Raw genomic sequence first — 26,669 nt, 5'->3', positions numbered from 1 at the left:
TAACAGGAGATGACCGACTAAATTGATGTCAGCTGGCAGTAAAGTAATATAGGTCAAGTGGGAGGCTTTCTATTTTTGCAGTTGTTTTCTTCCCCCTTACTCCCAGACCTGCATAGGTATCCTTTTCAGGGGGGCGCCTTTCTTATTCAGAAGGGTGGCGGAAAGGCAACCGGCCCTCCTGCTACTTCTTGGCCTGGGAGTGCATGTAGTGGGGCACATGTTGTACCCCCTGGAATTGCATCCCCCCGTTCCTGCACAGTGTGGCATGCACAACATGGCGCATGCTACACTGTAAAGGAATGTGTTGCAGGTGCTGTCCCAGCGAAAGACTGCTGTTAAGACTCTCCTATGAACCTAACACAGCAGCTGAAGTGAGACCGCAGTAGCACCGCCCACCCTTGATTCAACTCAGAATCCAGGGCGGGTGCACCACAGACTTGGCGGTCCTGCTATGGTCGCAGGAGTGGCGGTGCTGGAGGATGACCGCCAAACTCGTAATCAGGCCCCAAGTCCATCTTGTTGAATTTCCATATGGGACAGCTGCTTAGCTTATTCTGTAAGTTAACTGGTCCTACTGGGAATTTGTCAAAACTACAATGAATAGCTAGATACTGCTGGGACAGATGATTGTGGAGAACACGAAGGGGAGTGCAAAACTCTCCCTGCATCCTGATCCAGGGCCTGTCTGGGTTGCTGAGTCCTGGTTGGTGTCGGTGATTGGCAGTCTGGTCTGGCACTGGGGGAGTTTTACGAGTTTAGGACCATCAGATCCTTTCCTGGATTGGTGTTAAGCCATGGCAATCCGACTGAGCAATTCACAACAACTGGAAAAATTGTTTGTGAGATTCGATTGATGAGGCGTGGGTAAGATGTAGAACCACTCACACCTGTAGTGTTGTATCTTATACTTAACCTTGGGGATGGGAAGAGAGCAATGACACTATCATACCAAACACCCCTTGATGTGTCAAAGGTTGACCCAGAGGGAACTAACTGTACAAACGCACTAGTTATTTTCCAACCCACAGCCGTGAGGCATCATAAAAGACTGGGGGAGGACTTTACTGGATATTCGCCTCCCAACAGGTCTTTCCCCCAAAAACCTTGCCTTATAGATGTCTTGGTTTTCTTCATGTGTAAGATCTTGTCATGTCACTTCTCACTGACCCCAATGAAATATTTATAAGTGCTACTGTATTAAAGTGTACTTTGTTTTGATGTGAGCAGTTTTGTTTCACTCAGTAAAACGAGACAAACACAAGAAGCCATTGGGTATAATCTCATGGTTTTATTTACTGCAGACAGGCATTTTTCAGATAAGGCCAGTCAGACCATGAAACTGTGAAGACAACACCTTCATAAACCCGTTCTGTTCACCATATCATTACAAACAACACGCCTTTAAAGTTATTCAGATTGAAACATTGCATAATTTCTATCAATGACGAGAGATTCAGTCAAAGAGTCTTCTTGTTAGGAAGCAGTCCGGTCTGACAATCCGAGCCACTGTGCCACAGTCTCCAGTAAAGAGAAAAGAGGGTCAATTCATGTTAATTTTTGTTCTAGACATGATATTAGCTGGGACAACTTTGTGTGTGAGGGCGGGGGTAGTCTTTAAGTAGCATTGAAGACGAGCAGCTGAACGGGTGAGTGGGGGCGCTCCAAATGTCTTTAATCCATGCCAGTTCTTTGGAGAATGTCAATGCTTTGGCAACATGACTGCACACTGCACAGTGTTCTGAAACACAAAATAAAAAGACGTTAAAAGGAAAAATCACTAGTTTTAAAGTCTCACAGCCTCCACAGATACAGTTGACGTCTATATTACAATTATACAAAGCTTTTTTTGGACTTGTTGGATTAGAACCCTATGTTGCATGAGATAAGAATGACCCAGAATTAGAAACAGTCTCAATCCATAGTAACCATGGTACTCTGCCCATAGATTTCTTATAAATAATCGATTCAGTACATGTGAAACAAACAGGTCGGAGACCCAGAAATGTGCGTATGACACTTTAAGAAGGTGCAATTACTTCCATATGTACTCAGTCACTACTTCACTTATTTTTTCACTATATGCCTCTGCCCATTCTGAATACATACTGTTAAGATAATTATGAGATTTGCAGTGGAATAAAGGCGAGCAAGTCAGGTGGCATCAGTAATCCAAAACTTTCCATTGGCTTAGATTATCTTAAGTGTTATTGTGGTGAGACTTTTTTCACTAATTTTCCACCCGCACTTTTACATTCCCTACTATCAAGAAAGAGCTACAAAGCATATTGGAGTATTTGGGTAACAGTGTAGGTATTATTCATGTTGTAAGGTAAGTGTTTAAGTCCACTGGCATTAAATATTGAACACTAGCTCTTAATGTCCACAAAAAATTCGGATTGTGCTGACTAGGTAGCTCTGAAACAGATTTCAAGAATGGCTAAAAGTTTACATCTAGAATTGATGCGCTGATTATAACTTCTGAAACATGGAACTGTAGAAGGGGCTTTTCCTACTGGACAAGTCTCACCATTTGTGAAAAACAACCAGGTGAACACTTAAATTCCATTGAACAATTGAAGTTGGACCAAAGAGCATTTTTAAAACCTGGGTTATGAAGGGTTACCCTATGCAGCAGGAAGATGTAGGATGGAGTTTGAGGGTGTCAAACTCAAAGTTGATCTGAAAGTTCAATACAAGCCCTGCACTGAACCACAGACAGGTCTTAAGGTTAGTTCCCTATGTCTTATGTCATCGGAATGGCTATGAAGAAGGCCATCTGGTAGTTTCAACTTTTGAAGGTGTATTTTCCTTTCCTACTCAGCAACGACTAGCAACAGAACTAGAAATGATATGTTCACGTGTAAACAATATGCATGTAGTGGCTGGTCTTGGTTGAACTTTCAAAAATAATGTGCATCATGAAAGAGTCCTACAAGAACTTCCTGACCAGCAAGGAAGAAAGACTCTCTATAGATTTATATTACTTGACATCCATAAGGAACAGAGGATGACTCATGAGTAAAAGATCTACTGACGTTAACCTTTTCCATGCTCATGATGAGCTGAGCTCGTCATGAGGCACGGCGCTCCGGTGCTCATGACAAGCTGAGCTCGTCATGAGCCGTGGAATGCTCACACGCGGGGTTAATTCCCCTGCTGTGCAGAGCGTTCCACTGGAACGGTTGTGGTCATGACGAGCTCAGCTCGTCATGAGCACACGAGCAATGTGCCTCATGACGAGCTGAGCTCGTCATGAGCACCGGGGCGCTGTGCCCGCCCCCAGCACATCGGGGGAATATGCCCCGCACGGAAGGGGTTACGTGGATTTTAACTTCTACACAGATGTGAATTTGTTTTTAACTTTTATATGTGTGTGGGATATTCCTCATTTCCACAAGATGAACTGTTATCAGGGAAAGGCAGCTTATGGCCCTGTTCAGTAGAAAGAGACCAATCTGCAAAGAGAACAAAATCGGATACCAAGCCACATGTTCACACTGATCTTTACATTGGGCCTCTCACTCATACAAGATCTTCGACAAGAGATCTGAACATGGACTACTTCGATGAGGCCAAAATACTGAATCCACAGGAGAGAACAGGCTCACCCACAAAATGGACAATTTTAAAATTTAAAGTCGAAGCCTCCCCAAAACTTTCTATTTAAATTTTCAAACAATCCACTACTGAGAACTTGGTTCCACTTCTTTGTTAACACAATTTTACACCTTTCATGTGTTTCGTATGCTATCTGCGTTCATACATGTTGTGCTTAAAGCTATCCTCTTTTCTGGCATGTTTTTCTTCAACACCTTTGGTATCATTTATTTCTCATCACTAGCTGGTGATGTATCCGAAGAGCAAAAGTTGACAGTGACACTGTAAAAGTAACAAAAACAAGGGTAATCCAGTTATTCCAAAAGAGGACCTAGATAATATATACAGAAAGAAACAGTGGTTTGCTTGAATTTTAAAATGCTCCATAGACCACTGAATGATCAGAATTATCAGTAAATTACAAAATCCACTGTTGCTAAATGTTATCACAAACGTAAAGTAAAGTAAAGTCCACATTTGTAAAGCGCACAATCACCCGTAAGGGTCTCTAGGCGCTGGGGGGCCGTCGGGAAGATTAAGCGAGCTATTGCCCAGAGTCACATGGTGCTGGGCTGACCTGCCGCCGGAGCCGGGGATCGAACCGTGGTCCCCAGATTCCAGCGTCAGTCGCCCTGGCCGCGGCGCCAACAGACCTGGATTAATTAATTTATCACACCGTTATTTCACTGCAGGTGCTCGAAAAGTGATATATACATAGGGCCGATTCACAAAGGTAAATTTACATATGTCGATCTACTCTTGTGTAAATCTGCTACTGCATATTGGTGTAAGTCTACACTATTTCCGAGTGTACGTCCACTTATCTGTGAACTAGCATGTCTCCACCCACTCAAGTCAGTGGATAGAGACATCTAAAAGTGAATTTCCAATTGCAAAATTACTAATGGTCACTTTTCGATTTAGGCTGAGAGCGCCACCATTGGGAAAGATCTCCTTTGGTAAAATACAAGGAAAAATAATAAAGTTGATTAAACTGTTTAAAAAAAATATTTTAAACGTTAAATTAAAAATTAAAATTAATGTAATTATTATTAGGGAGGCTGGTTTGCAATTTTTGGAAGATCTGCACCTGGTAAAATCCATATTATTGTGGTACTCTATCTGGTCCAAAGCTGAAGCTGGTTTAATCTAGCTAGTAATTTCAGACCATGTTTTAAACATTCCCTGTCTCTTACATTAGCACGTTCTTTGGTAGGTTATTTAATATTTCTGTTCTCCAAGATCCCCTTAAATACTTGACCCTTGATAAAAGCACCATTAAGACATGCTTTCTTAATTATAAGCAGGATCACAGAATGTGTGCTGAGTAGAGGAAGTTTATTATATGTCATCTGCCCTCCAGGTCGGTTTTCAATATTACTTATCTTGTGTGACTAATATCTAGCATTATGTGGTATTGACTAGATTTCGTGCTGGCATAGCACATCATTTAGTTGCATTCTCGGTAACGAATGTACACCCTCCGGATATGATGCCTTGCCCTTGTGATGGGCGCATTAAGCAAAGCACTCAGCATTTTATGCTTTTCTGTGGTTTCTACACATATTTGAGAAGACAACACCTTAATCCAATCCTCCTGGCACAGAATATTGGAGACTATAAGTCTGCACTTAGCTACCTGTATGCACTCGACAACCCACCTGTGTGTCTAAATGTTGCACTTTTTCCTCACAAAGGCAATACAATTCATGGAAAGGGTAGTTTGAGATGTGGTTGTTTCAACTAATGCTTTATTTATCTGTGTGTGTTTTTTTAAAAATATCTGTATGCACTTATTTTGAAGGAAATATAAATCAGGTAATGGATGGTTTGAGTTGAGTTTGTTTTCACATATTTTTGTATTTTCATGTCTGTATATTATTAATTGATGATATTAGGTTTGTACTTTTATAGATGTTTTTTGATCTGCCGAATAAAGCTATGAATCCAATAGAGTGTAAGTTTGCCTAACTGTGGACTTACATGTCTCCACCCCTTCAAGTCACCGGCAGATTAAACATGCTCTTGAAGTGGTAATTCCCCCTGATGCCACCCTGCCTGAGGCCTCCCCACTTGAGGACAGACTACTCACGGATCACATGGACAAAAAAGCAAAATATCTGACATTTTGGAAAATTGTCAATAACATGCCAGATCCACTAATGAAGCTTTAAGATAAATGGCAGGCAGACCTGGGTGAATTGGATGATACGGATTGGCAGGAGGCGCGGCATCCCATAGAGAGGTAGCGATCGCATCTAAACTAAATCTTATTCAACTTAAGATTTTCCATAGAATTTATTACACTAGACCTACCCTTTGTAAGCTTTGTAAGATTGGAAAAGTAGATAACCCGTTCTGCCTGCGACAATGTGGGGAGGTTGGCACGTTTTTTTCACACTAGATGGACACGCCCTGTAATAGCGTCATATTGGGATTCAGTTTTGTCCCTTATCACAAGGGTAAGTGGGAACCCAGTCCCGGCGGAGCCCAAATGTTGCCTACTTAACATTTGGGACACAACGTATTTGACCTCAACGTTGCAGTCCTGTGCTACTCTGGGTATCACGATAGCCAAGAGAAATATTGCCAGCCACTGGGGTGGGATGACCGCCCCTACGTTAGCGGAATGGCGTGGAGACATGGACACTGTCATGGTGGCGGAAAAGACAGTGTATGTTCATAGGGGATGTCTTAGAAAATGGATAAAGAAATGGGGAAGCTGGAATACTTATAGAGGGAATATTTGCTAACTGCCCTTAATACCTCAAGAAATTGAATGATCAAATGTGACCACGCTGAATGGGGTAACAATATGTATGTAATAGATTAAATACACATGTTTTTCTATGTGGTTTATCTAAGATGCCAAAATGTGTGAAAAAAGTGGACTGTGTCGGTAAGTAGCAGCATGTAATGACATAATGACAGTGTCTGTTACTTTATATAAATAAAGTTTAAAAAAATGAATATCATTTAATGGGTTCTTGCACACCACCCTGTTTTATGAACCTACCGAAAGTAAAACAGTCCTTCACTGCACAAGCCATCATATCAGAGCACTCGTGTTTGCCAACCTTTTGTTCAATTCCAGTGACATTTAATGATGATTATTTTAAAGAAGAGGTTTAAGGACTAAATTGAGATCTACAGGCTTTCCTAAACATGTAGTGAGGCAAACAAGAAAATGCAACCCAGAAAAATGCTTCTTACACCCAAAACCAAAGTGCAGAATGATAAAATGGCTTGTCACAACATTCAATTCTGCATCTAACTTTGTGGTTAAAAGCATTAATATTCTAAAAGCAGGCGACCTGCATTTTTTCTACTTAAAAAATAAAAGCAGTTGGAGAGACCATCTTTTTCTTGCATACGACAAGAGGTACCCTGTCTCACAGACCCTTATGAAATTCTGTAATTTACACCACCTGTGCAAAGACACTACAATTGTGAAAAATGAAGTGTATTTACTTTTACCAGGAACAAAGCACAAAGGAATTCAGATTATATTGAATAATGTATCTAATTTTATTATCAGCAACATTGGTTATTGTATTTGGTGCCTGTGTGACATTAACTATGTTGGTCAAACTTCACAAAAAATAAGGACATGTATTTGTCAACATTGCAGCAGACTCCGAAGCATGGTCCCCGAAGCGCCTCTAGTTTTTCATTTTATGGAACTACATCATGATGAAATTGACCTCACATGACAAGTTACAGAATCAATTGACAAGTTAATGAGAGGAGGATATTCATATACCATTCTGGCAAAAAAAAACTAAAATAGATCCTACTATTTCCATATATTATGATGGCCATGAACTCTGCTGAAGATCGGAATTCATTACTATCCACATAAACGTCTTTACAGTGACACAGTCAATGTTTTGATCATGATTTGTGTGCATTAGATCTATATAAGGACTTTCTCTTGCTTTTATTTGCAATTGATTTGTTATACAGTGCTTGATTCTTTGAATTCAATTCTCTTTTTAAAACGTTTTCTACTTACATATATTCCCTACCTTTTTGCTGCCTTCCGCTCTCCCGTCCCCTTTCCCCTTTTCTCTGGGACGCCACTATCGTGCTACTCTGGTGCCAGAGTTCGATTCTTTTTTTATTCCATCAGGTATATTCCTGGTGGGCCAGAGCTGATGGAGGTCGGATTTGAGAGCCAAGGGCAGCAGCTGATGCCTCTGTCACTTTCCTCATTTTACCAGAGGATATCTGCAGCAGGCAGTGGGGGGGGTTTCAAGAAAGAGACAAATTGAAAGAGGGAGGTAGGTAAAGAGAAAGAAATCAGGTAGGGAGAGAGATAGGCGTGAGAGAGTTAATGGAAACAGAGCGAGGAAATGAAGATGATTTGGGGAATGTGCCCAGGCTGCGTGTTGTTCCCCAATCCTGTCCAGTTTGGAGCCATTTTAGTTATGCTACCTTGTCTGTGAGTTCACCGTTCTAAATTTGCTGTTGAAAGTGATGGTTGAACTGCTGCGCTTTCCATTGTGGTTGGCTTATTTTCCCTCAGACCATTTTCAAACTATTCTCCAGGGCCAAATCTTACTACTTGACAGCCTACTCTCCTATCTGCAAACCGATTATGCTACACAGATTTTTTTCCAGTTTTCTATCGTTATTCACATTTTTTTACCTAATGTTTGCCTCTTATTTACCTCTAGTGCTTTATGAATGAGTACACTGGTGCTCTCTGGTTACTTCTTATTGTGAGTGCAATATATTTTCTCTCATCTTAGCACCGTTATTCAATCCCTGGCTTATGTGCTAATTTTCCACTTCACTCATTTTTTAAAACAAGTTTCATCTAGAAGCTCACAACTCTATAACAGGGGACCTTTCAGCCTCTCCCTGAACTCAACCAACTTCATCCTTCCCAAAGGACCAACTCCCCTGCTTCACATACAGCTGCAGCCAAGTTGATCAGTATTAAACTCCTGTCATTTTCGACATTTGCAGACCCCATTCAATTTCGGGCTATTTTAAGTTGCTAGTCCTGATTATGAAGAGCAGCTTAAAGTAGGGTTGAACAGGCGTCAAATTGATGCTTAAGTGAACCAGGGATTTAAATGTGGTCATCCTATTACGATTGTGTTCTATAGTTTGAGATGACCAATCAATGTTTAACCATTAATCACACATTCATATTTCACACACCTGTATTCTAATTTAAAAAAACACGATGGACGAATCACTTTTTGAGCAACGTGCATAATAACACATCTGCACTTTTTATTGATCACCTGCAATTAAATAACTCAATACTAAATTAATTATTCCTTGTCTGCTGCTGTACTACTGTGTGATAACATTAGGTGTACATTGGATTTTAAATCATTTACTGTTAATACTGATAATTTATTGGTCTATTGAGCACTTTATATTCCAAGGGAACCACTGTTTCTCTCTGTATACGACACTGTGAAGACATGCACAAGTTCGATCACATCTGCCCCAACAAATATTGCACTCCAGATTTCGTCAACAGAGCTGCAGGTGTGTCCTTAGCAAGCTGCCATGCTGAGACACGGCCTTAATGACAACATTTTGCTCTGCTTTGCTCGTTCTGCTCAAAGAACCTACAGTGCCTTCCGACTACCAACAACTTCATTGTATCGTCCTCCTTGTTGGCTTTGATGCTCCAGTGCACAGAAGTTGGCAATATAGTTTAGTTACATGAAGGAATAGGCAAAATAATGTGCACACCTATATAAAGATGAAAAGGCTGGCACTCAATGTCCAACTGCATAAAATTGCATGCAAATATAGATGTCAAAAGGCTGCGCATAAAACCCCTACTACACAAATGTGCTATACATTATTTTTGGGGGTTACAAAATTATAACGCAATGACAAGGAATGTGAAAACAGTGTGCAAGCCTACATAACTGCAAAGTTTCAGAATAAAGACCCTGATCCACATAACAGTAAATTTTTGTTCATTTTGAGATGAGGCGAGGTGTAATTTTGTCACATATGGGGCATATTTACAAGCCACTATCGCCCCAGGAATGCCACTTTTTGCGATGTTCCTGTGGCGATGGGGGGTTTGCCTTATTTACAAAGCAGCGTTAAGCCACTTAACGTGGCTTAAATCAGCCTTGTAAATAAGGTCCTCTTTCATGCTAGACTTAGAATGAAAGGGGTGGGCAATGGGTGTTGCGGGTGGCGATTTGCCGCAACACCCATAGATTTTGACGCTACCCCTAATTACAAGAGTGGTGTAAATAGGAGGCAGCGCCAAAATTAAGACCAGGGAAAACCTGGTCTTAACATGGTGAAACAAGGAGAAATGCTTGTTTTCTCCTCGTTTATGCTGTTTCTGTGTGTGCTGCCTTGTGTAGCACACATAGAAACAGCAAATTGCCATGAATGATTGTTTATGTGTAGGAAGGGACAATGAAGGACATTAAAAAAAGACGATTTGCAACTCCTGTGTGTGCTGCACAATGCAGCACACATAGGAGTTGCAAATAGCCATTCTGGATTGTTTATATGGAGGAAGGGACACCTTCCTACACACAGATAATCATTCCCTCAACGCAGGCACCCTTGCACTACGGTGCAAGGGTGCCTTCTTTGGCACTACGCAGCTGAATTTAGCACCAGTGCATGGAGAAATGCATGGGAGTGCTGTATTATTGTAAATACAGCGCATTCCTGCATTTCTAAAGTGATGGAGCACAGCGTTAGCAATTTAGGAGCTAACACGTGCTCCACCAGCTGGAAATATGCCCCTATATCCACAAGGTATGGCGATGCACACTCCCCTGCCCTGAAGTCAATAATGCATGTTACTACAGGGTGAGCAAATCTAGCCATAGTATAGGACAGAAAAAACGTACAGTTGATAAATTCACTGTCCTCTACATTCCTCTATCAATGGGGTGGAAAAGGGATCATCCCATAAGAAGTGGTATCAAAGCAACACAAATAGATAAGAGCTGCATATGCTCTGTGTGCCTCCTACTCAAAGACCTTCATGTACATGGAGCCTCATACTACAGGGGATCTGTAATGCCTAGAAATAAAATAGGTGTGCCTCAAACTTTACAAACCAGTCCCCATGAGCTGTTAGTACGTCTTCTGAACACATCCAGTCATCTGCTTGTTCCGCAACCAACGGTGGACTAGGAGTCACCGCCTGGAGGGGTTCCCCAGATAAAAGGTGATTTATAAAGTACAACTCTATGTTGGGTCTTAAAACATCCATTTTCTCTACTCGTCCCTTCACAGTTCACATAAACTTTACAATAAATACGTTTGAAATAATATTCCCTTAGTTAAAACAATCCACTAAGATAAAATGATTATAGAAACATACAAAAGTACAATAAAAATGAAAAGAAAAGAAATCAGACAAAATAAAAAAATACTCATTCGTAAAAGGGATACCCAACAACCAGTCAGTCCGCTTTGCAGCAACAGACAAGGTCCTCATTCTTTGACTTATTTAACGCTTTATTGGAATAGTCGGGGATATTATATCAAGACAACATTAAAAGTCCTTTTCAAACCTTACCTGTTTGTGGTAGAAGCCTAGAGACTTTTTCGTATACAGGGTCAAGACTGATTTGCATATGGCTGGGTTCAAACTGGAATGGCATGGTGAGCAAAAAAACGATGGATTTAGGCCCAGATCTCTGTACTGGGGTGAATGTATGACATTGTTCTGCATTCTGTCCATCACCTGTTGTTTTTGCATTTGTCACCCGGAGTGGGACGGGTATGCTCAGACATGAGTCCCGTGCTCTCCATGCCACTGGAATCAAGCTATCCAGGCTGATGAGGGCTGAAAGCCCGAAACCGGTCGTTGGATGCTTGTTTCCAGTCCAGGGAGGACCTGGCTTGGCAGTTCGGGCTGGACTGTTCCCATGGGGCACAGGGTCAAGACTGATTTGCATATGGCTAGGTTCAAACTGGAATGGCATGGTGAGCAAAAAAACGATGGATTTAGGCCCAGATCTCTGTACTGGGGTGAATGTATGACATTGTTCTGCATTCTGTCCATCACCTGATGTTTTTGCATTTGTCACCCCGAGTGGGACGGGTATGCTCAGACGTGAGTCCCGTGCTCTCCATGCCACTGGAATCAAGCTATCCAGGCTGATGAGGGCTGAAAGCCCGAAACCGGTCCTTGGATGCTTGTTTCCAGTCCAGGGAGGACCTGGCTTGGCAGTTCGGGCTGGACTGTTCCCATGGGGCACAGGGTCAAGACTGATTTGCATATGGCTGGGTTCAAACTGGAATGGCATGGTGAGCAAAAAAACGATGGATTTAGGCCCAGATCTCTGTACTGGGGTGAATGTATGACATTGTTCTGCATTCTGTCCATCACCTGTTGTTTTTGCTAGAGACTTTTTCGTATACGAAAGCCATCATTTCTTGCCAAAAACGGCTCTTTAACCCAGTTTGGACAAAGCAGTAAAATCTGGGGGAAATATTTATGTTAAATTCAAGAATCAAAGTGGCTTTAAGCCCGCTAGGGGGCGCACATTCAGCTGGTGGGAACAATATACCAAAGAAGCTGAGGAGGACCATGAGAGGAGAGCTTAGGTGGGAGGAGGACGGTACAAAGTTCACAATGCTGCAGAGGAAGAAAACGTTTGTGACATAAGAAGTGATATTAAATTAAGAGACCTGCGGGTCGCTGCAAAAATTGAAGTGATGATTACAGTTGAAGAACATGAGGTTGGCAGGAGGGAGCACGGGATAATAGAATGATGGCGTGACTGGAGGTTTTTGAATGAAGAGTAAGTGTACAAAAATGCAGCAGGATAGCATAAAAGCATTCAGGAATTTGGATATTAGGGAATGCAGTCCGACTCCAGGAAATGGTGCCCTAGACTAGAGTGGGGTTTGGTAACCTTCAGCGAGTGGTGTTGGGGTTTGTTGAAGATGTTTTTCTCCCTTGTCCTCTAACTCTGCCTCTCTCACTTCCGGCCGTGCCTCTCATAAAGGGAGAAAGAAAAGAGAAGAAAAAGAGATAGAAGACCGGAGATAGGTTGATAAAATGGGTTCGAATATATGAGAATAATACACGGAAAAGTGAGGGTCTAAGAAAGTTATCTCGCTATGCGGCATACATGTGAATTCATCCCATATAGGAGAGAGCCTTCTGAGTTGTTTTAGTAGGAAGCATTTGTAGCTCCCTTTGTGAACATGTGTTCTATTAAAATTAGATTCACAATCACTCTCTTCACTGTTCTTGCCTTTCTGTCTGACCATTGTTTTTTGATGTGCAGACATGGGTGGGTCCCACGCGCAGGAGCACCTCAGACTGAGTTGTTCGCCCATGCCAGTGTGCAAGTGTCTTGGACGTCAAGGTTGGAGTCTCACCACATACCCTTCTAGGTTTTTACCCAGAAGGTAGATGTTTTCTACACTCACTTCCACTTGCACCCTGAATTAAGACACAAATCCTGACCTTAGGGACAGAATCTCATAGTACACCTTTCCACAGTCCCCTTTAGGGTTGATGAGGATCCCCGGTCCTGATGAAATGCCCCTAACCGTACTGGAGAACTCAGGCATCACTTTGAGCTGCAGCAGGCTTAATTGTCCACGCCAGCCATACCTTTCACAGTCGGTTGTTTTTAACTATAGCCTCAGTATCCAATGAATAACGTTATTTTTGGACACTTATAGCTATTTTTAGACGCACTCTTCCTCCCACCTCTCACATACACCCTTGCCCAGTCTTCTAGGGCTTCACGGCGACAAACTGAGTAGACCTCCAGCAAAGAGCCCCTTGAGGGGCCCATTGGGCATTGCAGCACCAGCCCAACGAGGAGCTGCCCTATAATGAAGCATGACACCTCTCGGGTGTGTGAGGGCCTTTGCTCCTTATAGGAGCTATCCCACTCCTGTCTATCTTCCCTTACCTGGAGTTTTCCAGCGTGCCTGCCAGCCGCCCCCACCCCACTCCACTCCCCTCCTACTAACCTTCCAGCCCACTCCACCCAGGAACTGCATACCACTTGTTTCACCACGTTGTTGTTGAGCCACACTACCCTAGCTTCTTGCCCGTTTCTTCAAGCATGGTCCATTTGTCAAGTGGTTTGCCCAGCGGAATTTTATTGTACAGTTTTCCACTGGTGTTTCCTGTCCCCATTTGCTGCCGCTTCTTTGCAGCAGTGATGCTTGTGGATTAACATATTCCAGGCTGATTTCAGACACAGGCTTTGAGTAGTGATGTCCCTCACAGCAGGATAGTCTCCGGCCTTTATCATCCACAAAAGAAGTACGATGAGGTGTGAGCTTCCTGCATTATTCTGTCATCAGCCCAATTGAAAATGTGATCTTGGAAGACAAAAGGATGTGCCTCTCCTAAAGGGTTCCCTTCAACGTTGCACAACAGAACCTGCAGTCTAACCCCCTCCACCATTCATTTACCAAAAGGCAGTGCCTCAGGAACTTTAATCCACAGCCTCTTGATAACAAACTCTTCATTGAATTTCTAAAAAGAGCCCCATCTCCACTCTTCCCACCACAGTGTCGAAATCCCCACCCAGTAGCTACAGGAATGCAGGCGATACATTTCCATTGTTTGGGGAGCTCTCTTTGCCCTCTTTGTTGTGCAGTGGCAAATCAGAGCCATCTGAAATGGATCCCAATTTATCTTGTACTTAATACTGCAAATCAAACTTGAGTATGGACATCAAAAGGCTTCCACTCCAGCATTTGCAGAATCCCCTTCTTGTTGTTTGAATCAGTTGCCCTTCTATTGTTAAAGACTGCTATGATTTTAATGGTGTTGCTTCCTTTGAGTGCAGCCTAAAGCTCTCAAGATTTTGATATATATATGTATATGTATATATATATATATATATATATATATATATATATATATATATTTATCTATACTACTATTATAAAGAGAGAACTTTGAACCTTTGAGGCGGGTAAACTCAGGAACCACAGCACCAATCCAAACACCCGATACATCGTTGTAATTGTCAGGGTCTGCAGATGGACATAGGCTATATAAAAAAATAAAATATACGTTCTTTAAAATATTTACGATTAAAAAAAAAGTAGTCCCTTGGAAGTAGCGCCGGCCGCGACGTGCTTGCTGACATCAGGAGCGCGGGGAGGAGCGGCGTACAGGAGCGCGAGGAGGAGCGGCGGACATGAGAGCGGGGAGGAGCGGCGGACAGGCGGGGAGGAGCGGTGAGGAGCGGCGGACAGGCGGGGAGGAGCGGCGGCTGAGGTAGGTGAAGCGGCCCGTGTGCGGCTCATTGGGGGCCTTGAAAGTGGCGGGTGCGCTCCGGGGGACCCACGGACAACGACGGGGCGGGCGGGGCCCTGAAGCCTGAGACAACATCGGGGCGGGCGGGGGCCCAGAAGCCTGATTGCTCCTGGACAACGTCGGGACGGGCTGCTAGTATATACATATATGCATTCAGCCATTTCTCTACACTTACAAACCCTGAGCTGATCTGTTCTCCTTGCTGAAACAGGGGTCTAACAGTAGCCTAGCAAGGAAGAGACTATTCTCCTTGAGACAGACAATGCATGGTTGAAAACTCCCTTCTGGAGCATTACGCTACTAAAACATTTATGGACAAGACATTAACTTCTATGGGATTGTGCGCGGCAGGATATTTATTCGTTCACAATTGCCTGGATGCCTATAAACAAAACCGAATATATACACTTTAGTGCACAGAATGTTGTTTCTTCCTACATTACCCAAAACTACTAATTGCTGCCTTTCCTTTTTTCTTTCAAATCGCCCTCTATGTCTCTTCAAACCTTCCCATGCATCCTCTCTCTGAGAACGACATTCTCCGAGTCTCATGCATGTTTGGCTAACAATCTTTATTGAAGTATTTTAGTAAATTGCCCACATCTCATTCCAAACATCACAGCCTCCCCTTCCTTGAAAGTCATGACCCCCAGTAACCTAGCAATACATTAAACGATGACACTGGATTAACCAATAACCTGGGGTCCCGGAGCAGAGTACGGCCAGTTGTAAAGCTCTCCAGTGCCTACTCAGGGGTAGTAAGCACTATATAAATACAATATTATACTTCTGCAAGTTAAACAGACTAAAAGTGTCTCCAAAGCAGCAAGGGAGTGTCTCTCAATCCTACACATTTTTAAAATCTAATTCTGATTTTAAATGAATTGCCATGAGCACCTGTGCAGAAGCAAAGATGACTTCCCAAGAAATGGCATAATAAAAATTCGTATAAAATGCTTCTAGCTATGGTCTCTGAATGGTAAGCTTCAAGAGTAGCGAGAGACCAGAGCATTACTAAAACGCGAAACCTATGCATTGGCTCTGAAGTTTGGGAGATTTATATGTTTTTTATATTTGAGTGGCCCAACAGCCAATTTCAGAATATATCAGTCCCATATAAAGAAATTGGTAAACTACATGAACACTAGTTTGGACTCATTAATGACAAACATTGTATGTGTTCTCTCCTTAGATTCCATGTACATTTTTTTAGCTTGCTGATTAGTTCATAACTTTTTTTATTTTATAATAATTAGAAGTAACATGCTACTTTCAACATAGGTGAGAAATGCATGTTTAAAGCTAAACATAGAAATTGGCAACCATGTTTCATTAGGTTGCAAGGGATTGTTATAGAGCACACATACTGCCATGGGGTTTCTAGGCCTTAGCAAAAAAAATCAGGCCGAGAGCCAGAGATAAGAGTTAGATGGGTTAGAAGTAAGGTTAGATGATGACATACAAGTTAGAGTTGAAAGGAATATTGTAGAATAATACTCTTGAAGAACAGCTACTGAGGAAGTGGCCGGATAGAAGGCATGCCTCAAAAGAGTGCAAGCTACAAAAGAGGTCCTCTCACAGAGAGCTACAGAGAATGGGGCCTAATACAATCTATCATAAAGAGAATGTAAGTTGAACAAGAAAGACAATGAAAAACTCTCAACCAAGGCAGACCAAGGCCATTAGGTGGTCCTGACACAAGATATCTAACAGTCTTATTTGGTATTTGGAGATGGTGCATCAGAAATTTAGAGATGGCAAGGTACAGTGTGTTACAGGAGTCTCGAGTCTACAAGGGCAGTGATTGTGCAGGTCTTGCCAAAAGACAGGATTTTCCTCAACAGATTAAGCTGAAATAAAAGAGGGGCAACATTCCCATAGACAAGTGGAAAATTAAGGGATGAGTCCTACAACCCCATCCGAACGTACATTTAAACACTTTGGTTTTGAAATTCACAAAACATGTTTAAGTGTATGCCTAAAAAGCCACATCAAGTGCAGGTTTCCAGGCTTACATACTGCATTATCATGGGATTTTCCTAAGGCTACCTATTTCACATGTGCAGAAATGTACACAATACAAATTCTACACAGTAGAAAGGTCAGCTGAATAGGCAAATGTACAATGTTTTTCTTTCTTGGAGAAATCTCTTCCTGTACACCCCCAGAAAACCCGGGGAAGAGTAAAATGATGACCATTTCCAACATGGGAATGGGTTGATTGCAGTTTAGAAATCCCCACAAATGTACATGTTTGAGAGTGTTCACAAAGTTACAAGGCAAACCATACCTTATAATGCCTTCTTTCCACTCCTTTTGATATTTAAGTAAATAAAAGCAAAGTTGCCTTGCCGCTTCCTTTTCAGAAGCATACAGCTGCCCACGTACACTTAACCTTATCCACCAGATTTGATATTTAAATACTGGCATGTACATACATGTCCAAAATGCAAAACTCAAGGAGGTAAAGTGCGTATATTCTGTAAACTGTTGATATTTTACTTGCACTCCACTCACTTGTATAGAGCTACAGTGCTACCTACGACACCACTTATAGAAAATCTTGTATATGAAAGAAATAAAATACCCATAATGTGAGACAAAAGGCAACTCTCCCAACCTGAAGCATGTAGCAGACATAATAAATAACCTTATTAAGAGTCTGGCAGACAGGGTTCTCCCTCAGAAAAGTGGCTGATGAAATACCACAAGTGAATCATAGTAAATGGCACATGAAATATGGCGGAGAGGTTATTCGCCACATTTTGACGGAGTACCAAGTCTGCCAAACTCTGCGTAAGGCCCATTTTGCAAGAATCTTGCAAGCTTTATCATAAACATCAATGCACCTATGCCAAGGGACTCCAACCCTTTTTGTAATAAATGCTACTTATGTTAAAAAAAGTTCACCCGCGCTACTAACAAATATCATGGGTGTTGCAATAGAGATCATACCAGATGGGATCACGTTAGTGGTCCCCTTGTGAAGGATAACCAGAAGTGGTGACTTTGGTGCTTCAGCAGTTATGTAAAACAGTTCTTCATCAATCTAGACTGCCTCAACATGGGTAACGAATAGCAGCCATAGCTGCAATGTCCGCAGGACATAAGTAACAACATTGATCATAAATCTCCTCTATGCTGCATGATTTCTCATTCAAATATCATATATATATATATATATATATATATATATATATATATATATATATATATATATATATATCCATATATATCCATACTAATATTATAAAGAGAGAGCCCAAACCTTTGAGGCGGGTAATCTCAGTATCCACAGCACCAATCACAACACCCAAAACAGTGTTGGAAAGGGCAGTTGCAGCAGAAGGACATAGGCTATGCAGACGGATAAAAAAATGTATTAAAAAATTGCAAAAAACTACATCATCCAGAAGGCCGAGGGCCAAAATAACATCAAACAGGAAATGATGTAATAATGTGACTCACTATATTGAGACTGAGAGCCAGGAGCCAAATTGATCGTGAACAAGGGATATGCTATCCCGAAACGCGTAGATTTGTGCCTGCCTGCTTGAGAAACTCCATGCTGTGAGGATTAAATAAAAAAGCACATAAGTGAAGACAAACGAGAGTTCGTCCCGTTTTTCTCCCAGCTGGGGGAATTGGTAGTGGATTTAAATGCGGCGTGGTTCTGCTGCGGGGATTTACGAACCGGCAAGAGAGCGCTGCAAATTCTGGTGAAAAGGAACCGAGGGGTATCAATATATATATATATATCTATATCTATCTATACTAATATAATAAAGAGAGAGCCCAAACCTTTGAAGCAGGTAATCTCAGGAACCACAGCACCAATCACAACACCCAATACAGCATTGGAAAGGACAGTTGCAGCAGATGGACATAGGCTATACAATTGGCCACCATATACATTACAAAGGTAAAACAACCTTAGGGGTAAAGTAGTCCCTTGTGTGCATGGGCGTTGTGCTGTCAGCGATGGGCGCGGCAAACAAACCTTCACAGGACTCCCTTGTGGGCGTTGTGAGAGGGGCGTGGACAAACAGCAAACACCAATAGGCGCGGCATTCATTGTGCAAGTTTTATTCGTTTATATAAGCTTAGACAAGATGTATTACTGAAATATTACTGTGTATTTTATCAAACATTTACAGTACTCATAATTGGTTTATAGTCACAATAAATCGAAAGTAGTTTGCCGACAATTTCTAATTTACCACTGATTTATTTAAACTGAAGGAAGATAAGCAGGAGTCAACATAGAGTAACAAGAGATATGTACTGCGAACAACTCCTCTGTGGAGCTTCTTTGTCAGCATAGACAATGTACTTTTGACAATTTGTTCCTTAGACTTCAACAGATATTTCCCTAAACAATCATTATTGTACTTAAATAGCACATTCTACCATTTATCTGATCTCCTGGAGCTCATAAAAGGCTTAATTATTGCCCAAATCAATGGTAAAACTTTTAGCAACCTGGGACGGATAAAAGGCCGAGTGGGCTCACCTGGATTCGGATCCATGAGCAGATTACACATGTAATGACGAAAGGAAAGCAAGTCAGGGGAATATAACATACAAGGAGTGCTAGAAAGTAATGGCATAAAAAAATCAAGAGGAGTTGCACAAAGGAACGAAAATGTAAGGGAGAAATCAAGTGTATGATTGAGGCCAGAGAAACTGAAGAAAGCAAGTAAGGAACAACGGAGTAACGAGGACGATAGCGAGAAATAGAGCCAAGAATACCATGAGGTAGAAGGAGAGGGTAATTTCAACATATATCGCGTGTGGCCAAATGGATCCATGGGCAGGATGCAAAAGAAGAGCTTAAGAAAGATGTCTCATGAAAGAGCCAAAGGGCATTAGAGAAAACAGCTGAAATAAATAATAGCACCTATGAGCATGTTTAGACCAAACACGGCAAAATAAATGGTGCATTAATATAGCTGGGAGTTTAATTAGAAGGTTCAAATGCTAGAGGGGGGTAATCACAAAGGTAAACATACCTGTGAGCAAATCTATACATGCAAGTTTACTCTTACACTTTTGAGTATTTATTATTCAAGGATTCTTTATGCGATGATTAAAAATCACCATAAAAGCACATAAATTATACATAAGTAAAAAATTCATTAAATCATTTTCAAGAACCCAGTTACAATAATTATTATTTACATATTAAAAAAGGAAAAAGGGATTGTAACACTTTAAGACAATTAATAACAACTTTTGAACATCATTCTTCACCTCTAGTTACCCTTAAGCGGACCGCCACTTTGATGAAGTTCATTAAACAGCATAATGTTAACGAGTCAGATGCTTTCTGTAGGTATGTTAGGGCCTCATTAGCATGTTCCAGATTGGCTTGTTTTAAAATTTTCACTAGAAATCTGCGCCTAGGCATGGGGAAGAAAGGGCAGAGTAGAACAAAGTGAAGGGAATCCTGCGGAGACCTATTGTCGCAGCCGCAGGATCCCTTCTGCTCAATTGTTGTTGAGAACCCTGCTGGTGATGCCAATATATAAGGCAGTAAATTTAATCTGAAGCGGCACATCAAAAATCTATCCTGAGCGTTGTGCATGAGGTACAGATATGGCTCCATACCCTCGACGCTCTTGGCCAGATTGTGAACCCTCACTGTCTTTTTAAGCCCTTCCGCCTCAGCTCTCTGTTGTGCTTTTTGCTCCAGAAAAGCTTTTTTTACTAACATCTTATGCTGGGCTGTAATTGCTGCAGGGTTATTGAAGAGGTTCCTGTAGCCAAGGGCCTCTAAGGTACTCTTTACATAATTGAGCCATGGTATTCTCATACAATTATCCCTTTCTAAGCAGTCATTTAAAATTTCTCTGCTTAGAGACGCGTTAGGGTTGACCCAGATTTTTAACCAGGCCACTATTGGCCTAAGTTTTACCTGATCTTCTAGGTAAGGCCTCCCTAGTTCCCTGTGTGCTATAAAGCCCGCAGTACTTGGGGGTACCCTCAGGATAGTTTTTAGGTATTTATTTTCCTCCCGCTGAATTTTTACAGTATTAACAAAACCCCATACCTCTGCCCCATAGGTCACTTTGGAGCAGCATATGGAGCTATACAGGTTCATCACCTGTTCAGGGCTCCATCTGCCTACCCTCCTACCATAGCTTGCTATTGCCCCATTGGTAGCGATCATTTTACTGCAACGCTCCTCAACTAGTGAATTAAATTGTAACGCCCGTCAAAAAGTACACCTAGATAGGGAAATGTTTTGACCTCTTCTATTTTGTGGTTTCCTATCGTGTACGTAAATTTGGTGCAAGGTTTGTTACCAGCCAGCAGCACATATGATTTGCCCAAATTAACAAAAAGGTCTAGGGAGCCCATAAATTTGACAAAACCGTCAATCAAAATCTGTAAGCTCCTGGGCGTACGTGCGAGTAGGACCGCGTCATCTGCATAAAGCAGAACCGGAATATGACGCGTCCCCACCCTTGGGCAATCTGTTTTTAAATTTAACAAAAACTGCTCCAAATTATTTATATAAAGGGTAAATAAAAAAGGGGCAAGAATACAACCTTGCCGAACCCCACTCTTACAAGGAAATGAGTCGGTAAGCCCCCCCCTCCCTATTAAAACGAACCTTAGCAGAGGTATCGCTGTGGAGTTCCCTTAAGATATTGATTAGGCCACCCTCTATCCCCATGAGGGACATCATGACCCAAAGTTTCTCCCTGTTAACATGATCGAATGCTGCCGCCAAATCCATGAACCCCATATAGATGGCTTCATTGCTGGCCATGGTGTATTTGGCTGTCAGCATATAGAGGTTCAGGCATTGATCACTGGTGGACCTCCCCGTCCTGAATCCATATTGAGTGTCCGAGAAGGTGTTATTTTCTTTGGTCCACTCGGACAGTCTATTAAGGATCGCCCTTTCCAGGCGTTTGGCCGATACATCGATCAGGGAAAGCGGGCGATAACACCTAGGGTCATCCCTGTTGCCCTTCTTAAAAATAGGGACGATTATGGCCGTAGACCAGGACGGTGGCAAGCCATAAGTGATGGCAGTATTTATGACCCTGGTCATTATGGGAGCCCAGAGTTCTACACAGCTCAGAAACAAATCAGGGGGGATTCCGTCAGGGCCAGGGGCTTTATTTTTTGTCAATCCCTCTATTCCTGCCGTGATCTCCTTGATGGTAAACTCTGTTACAGAGCCCTGGTGTGAGATCTCGGGATGCTCTTCGCTGCTTCCTGGCTCATAATTATACAATCCCTTGTAATGAGAAACCCACTGTTCTGGGAGAATATTGGATCCTATCTCCGGGATGTTATTTTCCTGGAAAGTAGGTTGATTAATAATTCTCCAGAACCCGGACATGTCCCTTTTTTCCCCCGCTTCTCTAAGATCTGCCCACGCTTCTCCCTGTAGGGCTAATTTCCTCCTCTTAATCTCCCTCTTGTATTTATTCCTGCACACCATGATTTGTAGGGAGTCCCTTGGTTTATTCTTAAGGCTACTTTTGAGCTCCCTCAAGGCCTTTGAGCAGTCTCTGTCGAACCATCGTGGGTTACAGGGGTTCCTTGTGGGCATGCTGGTTTTTAATAGACCATCTATAAGATCAGCGATCTGGCCAAATGCTTCAAGTAACCTCGAGCCTTGAACAGCCGTGTCTAAACAATCATCAATGGCAGATTTACCAGAGTCCATCAGGGATTTATAGAAGATTTCCCCGTCTATTTTGGACCACCTTAGTCTCCTACCCTGGTCTGTTACCTTTTCCATAATTATACCTTGGTATCTACCTTTTGAGCCCGCCTGATACCACAGCCCCAAGACAAGGGGGTTGTGATCACTAAAGCTGCTCCATTCAATCCCTACACTAATGACTCTATTTATTAAAAGTCTAGAAGCCAAGATATAATCAATAATGGACGAGCATCCTCTGCCCTTGAATGTAGGTGGAAGGGTGGCATCCCTCTGCACACCCATCATATTGATAGTGTGCTCCAGATCGTAGTTAAGTCTGATCTTACTAAAAGCTGACCCATCCGGCGTGTGGGAGAAATGCGGTCCGTTCTCTACGGGGCAATGGGACCATTCGACATCTGTTGGGACCTGAGCCGAGCATAGGTGACAGTTAAAGTCCCCCATGACCAGCAGAGCAGGGGCCTGCCCCTTTTTCTGAGCTATAATTTCCTGACCCAGTCTATCTTCCAACTCTCCTACAAATGAGGTGTGATCACCCCCTGCCCCATTGTTATAAATATTGAAAACAGTGAGTCTTAGACCCTTCCCGGTGAACCGTGCTGCTTGTATGGCATGGGAGTTCCAGTCTGGGGTTGACCAGCTGCCCGGGAGGTTTAGATCTACATAAATGGATAGTCCTCCCATGGCTCTCCCCGATCTCGTTTTTTGCGCTGGGACAAAGAAACATTTATACCCCTGCATATGAAAGTTACTGTTATCAAGGGCCCATGTCTCCTGTAGGCTAATTACATGAAAATTGCTAATATAATTACGCCACTCTTTGTTGTTAAATTTAGCTGCCAAACCTGCTATATTCCAGGAAATGATTCTCATCGCCTCATTGACCTGCTCTATTCCCCCATGAGGCTCGGTTTGTTCCACAGTCTCCACCCGACCTGTTTCCAGCCCATTTCTTCCCCCTATGAGTTCAATGGCTGTAATCCTGGGCACGTCTGCCTCAATACTCCTAACCCTACTTGGTGAAGTGTGTTGTACCGGGGGGCTTTGCTGCTCCAGTTCCAATAAAGAATCTACTGTTGTTATAGGGTCCCCTGTTTTTACAGCTCCTGGAGATACAGTTCCCGTTCTGTTGGTAAGTCTGCCCGTGTGTCAATCAACCCCCTCAAGTCCATTCAGGCAATCAAATCTATTGAAACTATGGAGGGGTAACTCCGGGCGAGAATAAACTGGCCGAGCATTAAAATCATGAGGTCTGCCCCTCCGGGCAACCCTCGTCCAGTTATCAACGGTTTGAATGGGGTGCATTGGGGTTTGATTGGGGTACATTGGGATAGGGGGGGAAAAAAAAGACACATGGAGGGTCTGAATTGTTGATTCCAATGATCTGTTCTTCCCTCGACATATATGCATAACAGTCCCAGCGTCTCTACAACTCACCAGTATGCAATCCCCAATTATAGATTTGTTTGTTTTGCCCACCCAAGGCACCCTTCTCACCATGATGATTTCATTATTGAGGTGTACCGGAAGTGGTCTGTTCACATTCAACCATTTGATTACCTTACTTTTCAATGAGCAAAAGTTCTCAACTTCGCCCACTTCAAGTAGAGGAACTCCAGCCATGACTACCATGAAATCGTTTGCCTCTGGGGGGAGATTGGGCCTACGTGGCCTAGGGGGAGGCTTCATTGGGAGTGGAAGAGCAGTACTACCAGTAGTTGGTATTAAGGGAGCTGAACCTGCAGGTGAAGATGGCCTATTGGGATTAGACGGATAGGCTGGGACTGAATTAATCATAGGGGGTTGTGGGGGGGGGGGGGGCGACAGTGGTGACCTGGGGGGGGCTAAACTAACTGCCCTATTAGGGGGCTTCTGGGGGGCCATTGGAGCGGGAATACTCTCAGAGGATCTGCCCGGCGGGCCAACCGAGGGTTTCATACTATTTAATGTAGCCTCCAAAATGGTGAGTCTAATCTCAACCTTTTTGATGCTCTCGCTAATTGGCAATAGTAGGGACCTGAGCAAAAATTCAAGATTTCCTAGCGGAACAATAGAAGGGGCGACATTGGTAACCTTGTTTACCGTGACATCTATCAAATCGGTAACAGTGGTAACCTTTTCAGGGGGTGTTAAGTGTTCCTCTTCCAGTGACCTCTCCGGGGGTAGGGGAAGTTTTGTTGTCCTCCCGAAATCAGAGTGGGGGATTTTTGGTTTCATTTTTCCTTGAGCACCCCTCGACTTCCTCCTGCGTTTATTCGGTGGGGGCCCATGTACCCCCTGCACAGAGGTTAGCTTGGGTTTAGCTTTCCTGGCTTTGGTAACCGGTAGGGGCTGGGAAATTAAATCAATAGTCACACTACTTTGGCTGTTAGAGGGGGTTAAATTAATAGTTGGGTCAGTCGGGTTGTTGGTACAGTCCCTCAGCAAAAGTGGAACATCATCCAGCGCGGTTGACTCCTCACTGAATGACATGGAGTTATCTCCAGGGGGCCTAATCTTCAAATTTTCTATAGAGCGCCTGCGCTCTGCCCTAAGCTTGATCAAGGTGCTTTCTTTATCCACTTCTCCCACAGCCCGGGGGAAATAATTATCTAGAGTCCTGTTTTTTACCCCTCCCGGCTTCGTGGGAGTACCCTCCCTAGCCAGAGACGGCATAACAACCGTAATAGGGGCAAATCTAAAAAGAAAATTACCAGGAGAGGAAACCAATAGTCAAAACACAAGCTAAAGAGGGTAGACCCAACCCAGCCTAGTCCGGCCTAGGACGGCCTTAGACGGTCCCGCCCTTGTCCCGGGCTTCTCCCGGCGCACTCCCGCGCGCTCCCGCGCAGCGGGACTTGTTTGCTTAGTTTATAGGGTGAGAGAGTGGGGGGGAGGAGCCTGCAGGGAGAGCTGCCCAGGTGGATTGAATGAGGGCGGGCGGGCGCTCCTGGGACCGGTAGTCCTGCGCCTCAGCCTGCTCGCAGCCCTGCAAGTGACCTTTGTCCAAACCCCTCCAGAGATGAAGGGTCTAAAAAGGTGCCTCCCACGCGACGCGGGACCCGCGCAGCGTGTACCGCGAGTTCCAAAGGGAAATGCTGGAAATACTGGAAGAAGGTGAAATCCGCTGCCTCACAACGCCGTGGCCAAGAGGGTAGTCCGCAGTGTGTCCCACTTTTGAGTAACTTTACTTTTTCATCAAATACAAATGTAAAGTTACTCGAAGGTGTAGACTTACAAGCCCCCTTATGCTGAAACGCGGAGTGGAATCAGAACGCCATATACAACCATAAAGTTACTACTAGTAGTGAATTTAAGACAGCCTTTGGCGTTTTGCGTACTAGGCGGAGACCTCTGCAATTTGGGTGGAGATCTCCATGTGGTAAAGTATAGCGAAATAATAAAGTTCATTAAAGTTTTTAAAAAGTTGTATGTTTAATGTTAAAACATGTTCTATATCTATTTGAAATGTAGAATATATTTGTTAATATAACTGTACTATTAAGCAAAATCCTAATTATATTTTAAATAAATTTTAATATATCAAATTAAAATCGTTTTAAAGATTTTTCAATTAATACCCCCAAAGTAAAATGTTATAATTTTTTAATATGTATTAAGGGTTACTAAAGTTTATGTATAAAATTTACTTATTTTAAATTGATAACAGGTCATTACAATAGTTTAATATAAAATATTATATATTTATGATTTATATATATTTTTAACAGTAAAGTAATTATATATATATTTAAATTAGATCATTTATTTTAACATTATTTCCTATGGGCTTTAATTTTAAATTCCTATCACCCTTATTGTCTAAGGGCAGGTGCTGCAGTACTTGTGAGTGGCCATTGGTGGTGCTGGGCTTAATCCAGGTCTGAACTGGATAATGAATTACAACTGTTTTAGGCATTTTTACTGTAGTAACTATGGTAGTGCAGTTTGTGAATAGGAATGGGTTTACTCTTTTGTGGGTGGGTACATAACTCCCTAAATCCCTCCGTTTATTCATAAATATTCCCCATTTTCCAGCAACCCGCCCCTGTTCCTCCCAATTTACTATTTACTACTATGTACACCTATGTGTGCGGAGATCTTCGCAGTTGAAGTTGAGCCACTCTACATATAAAA

At 42.6% G+C, this 26,669-nt stretch overlaps 1 protein-coding gene across 1 annotated transcript in view; it reads right to left on the bottom strand.

Annotated features, from left to right (window-relative positions):
- Nucleotides 1–1,273: 1,273 nt before the first annotated feature.
- MTAP (methylthioadenosine phosphorylase) overlaps nt 1,274–26,669 on the bottom strand; it is a 351,598-nt gene continuing 326,202 nt past the window's right edge. The window contains exon 8 of the mRNA XM_078676000.1: nt 1,274–1,738. Within this exon, the coding sequence (XP_078532126.1) occupies nt 1,700–1,738 (39 nt within the window). The 3' untranslated portion in view covers nt 1,274–1,699. The remainder of the gene's footprint in view (nt 1,739–26,669) is intronic.

Source organism: Lissotriton helveticus, chromosome 2_1, assembly GCF_964261635.1.
Source record: "Lissotriton helveticus chromosome 2_1, aLisHel1.1, whole genome shotgun sequence".
Taxonomy (NCBI): domain Eukaryota; kingdom Metazoa; phylum Chordata; class Amphibia; order Caudata; family Salamandridae; genus Lissotriton; species Lissotriton helveticus.
The sequence above is the reverse complement of the archived record's forward strand: the minus strand, read 5'-3'. Positions and strand labels throughout refer to the sequence as shown.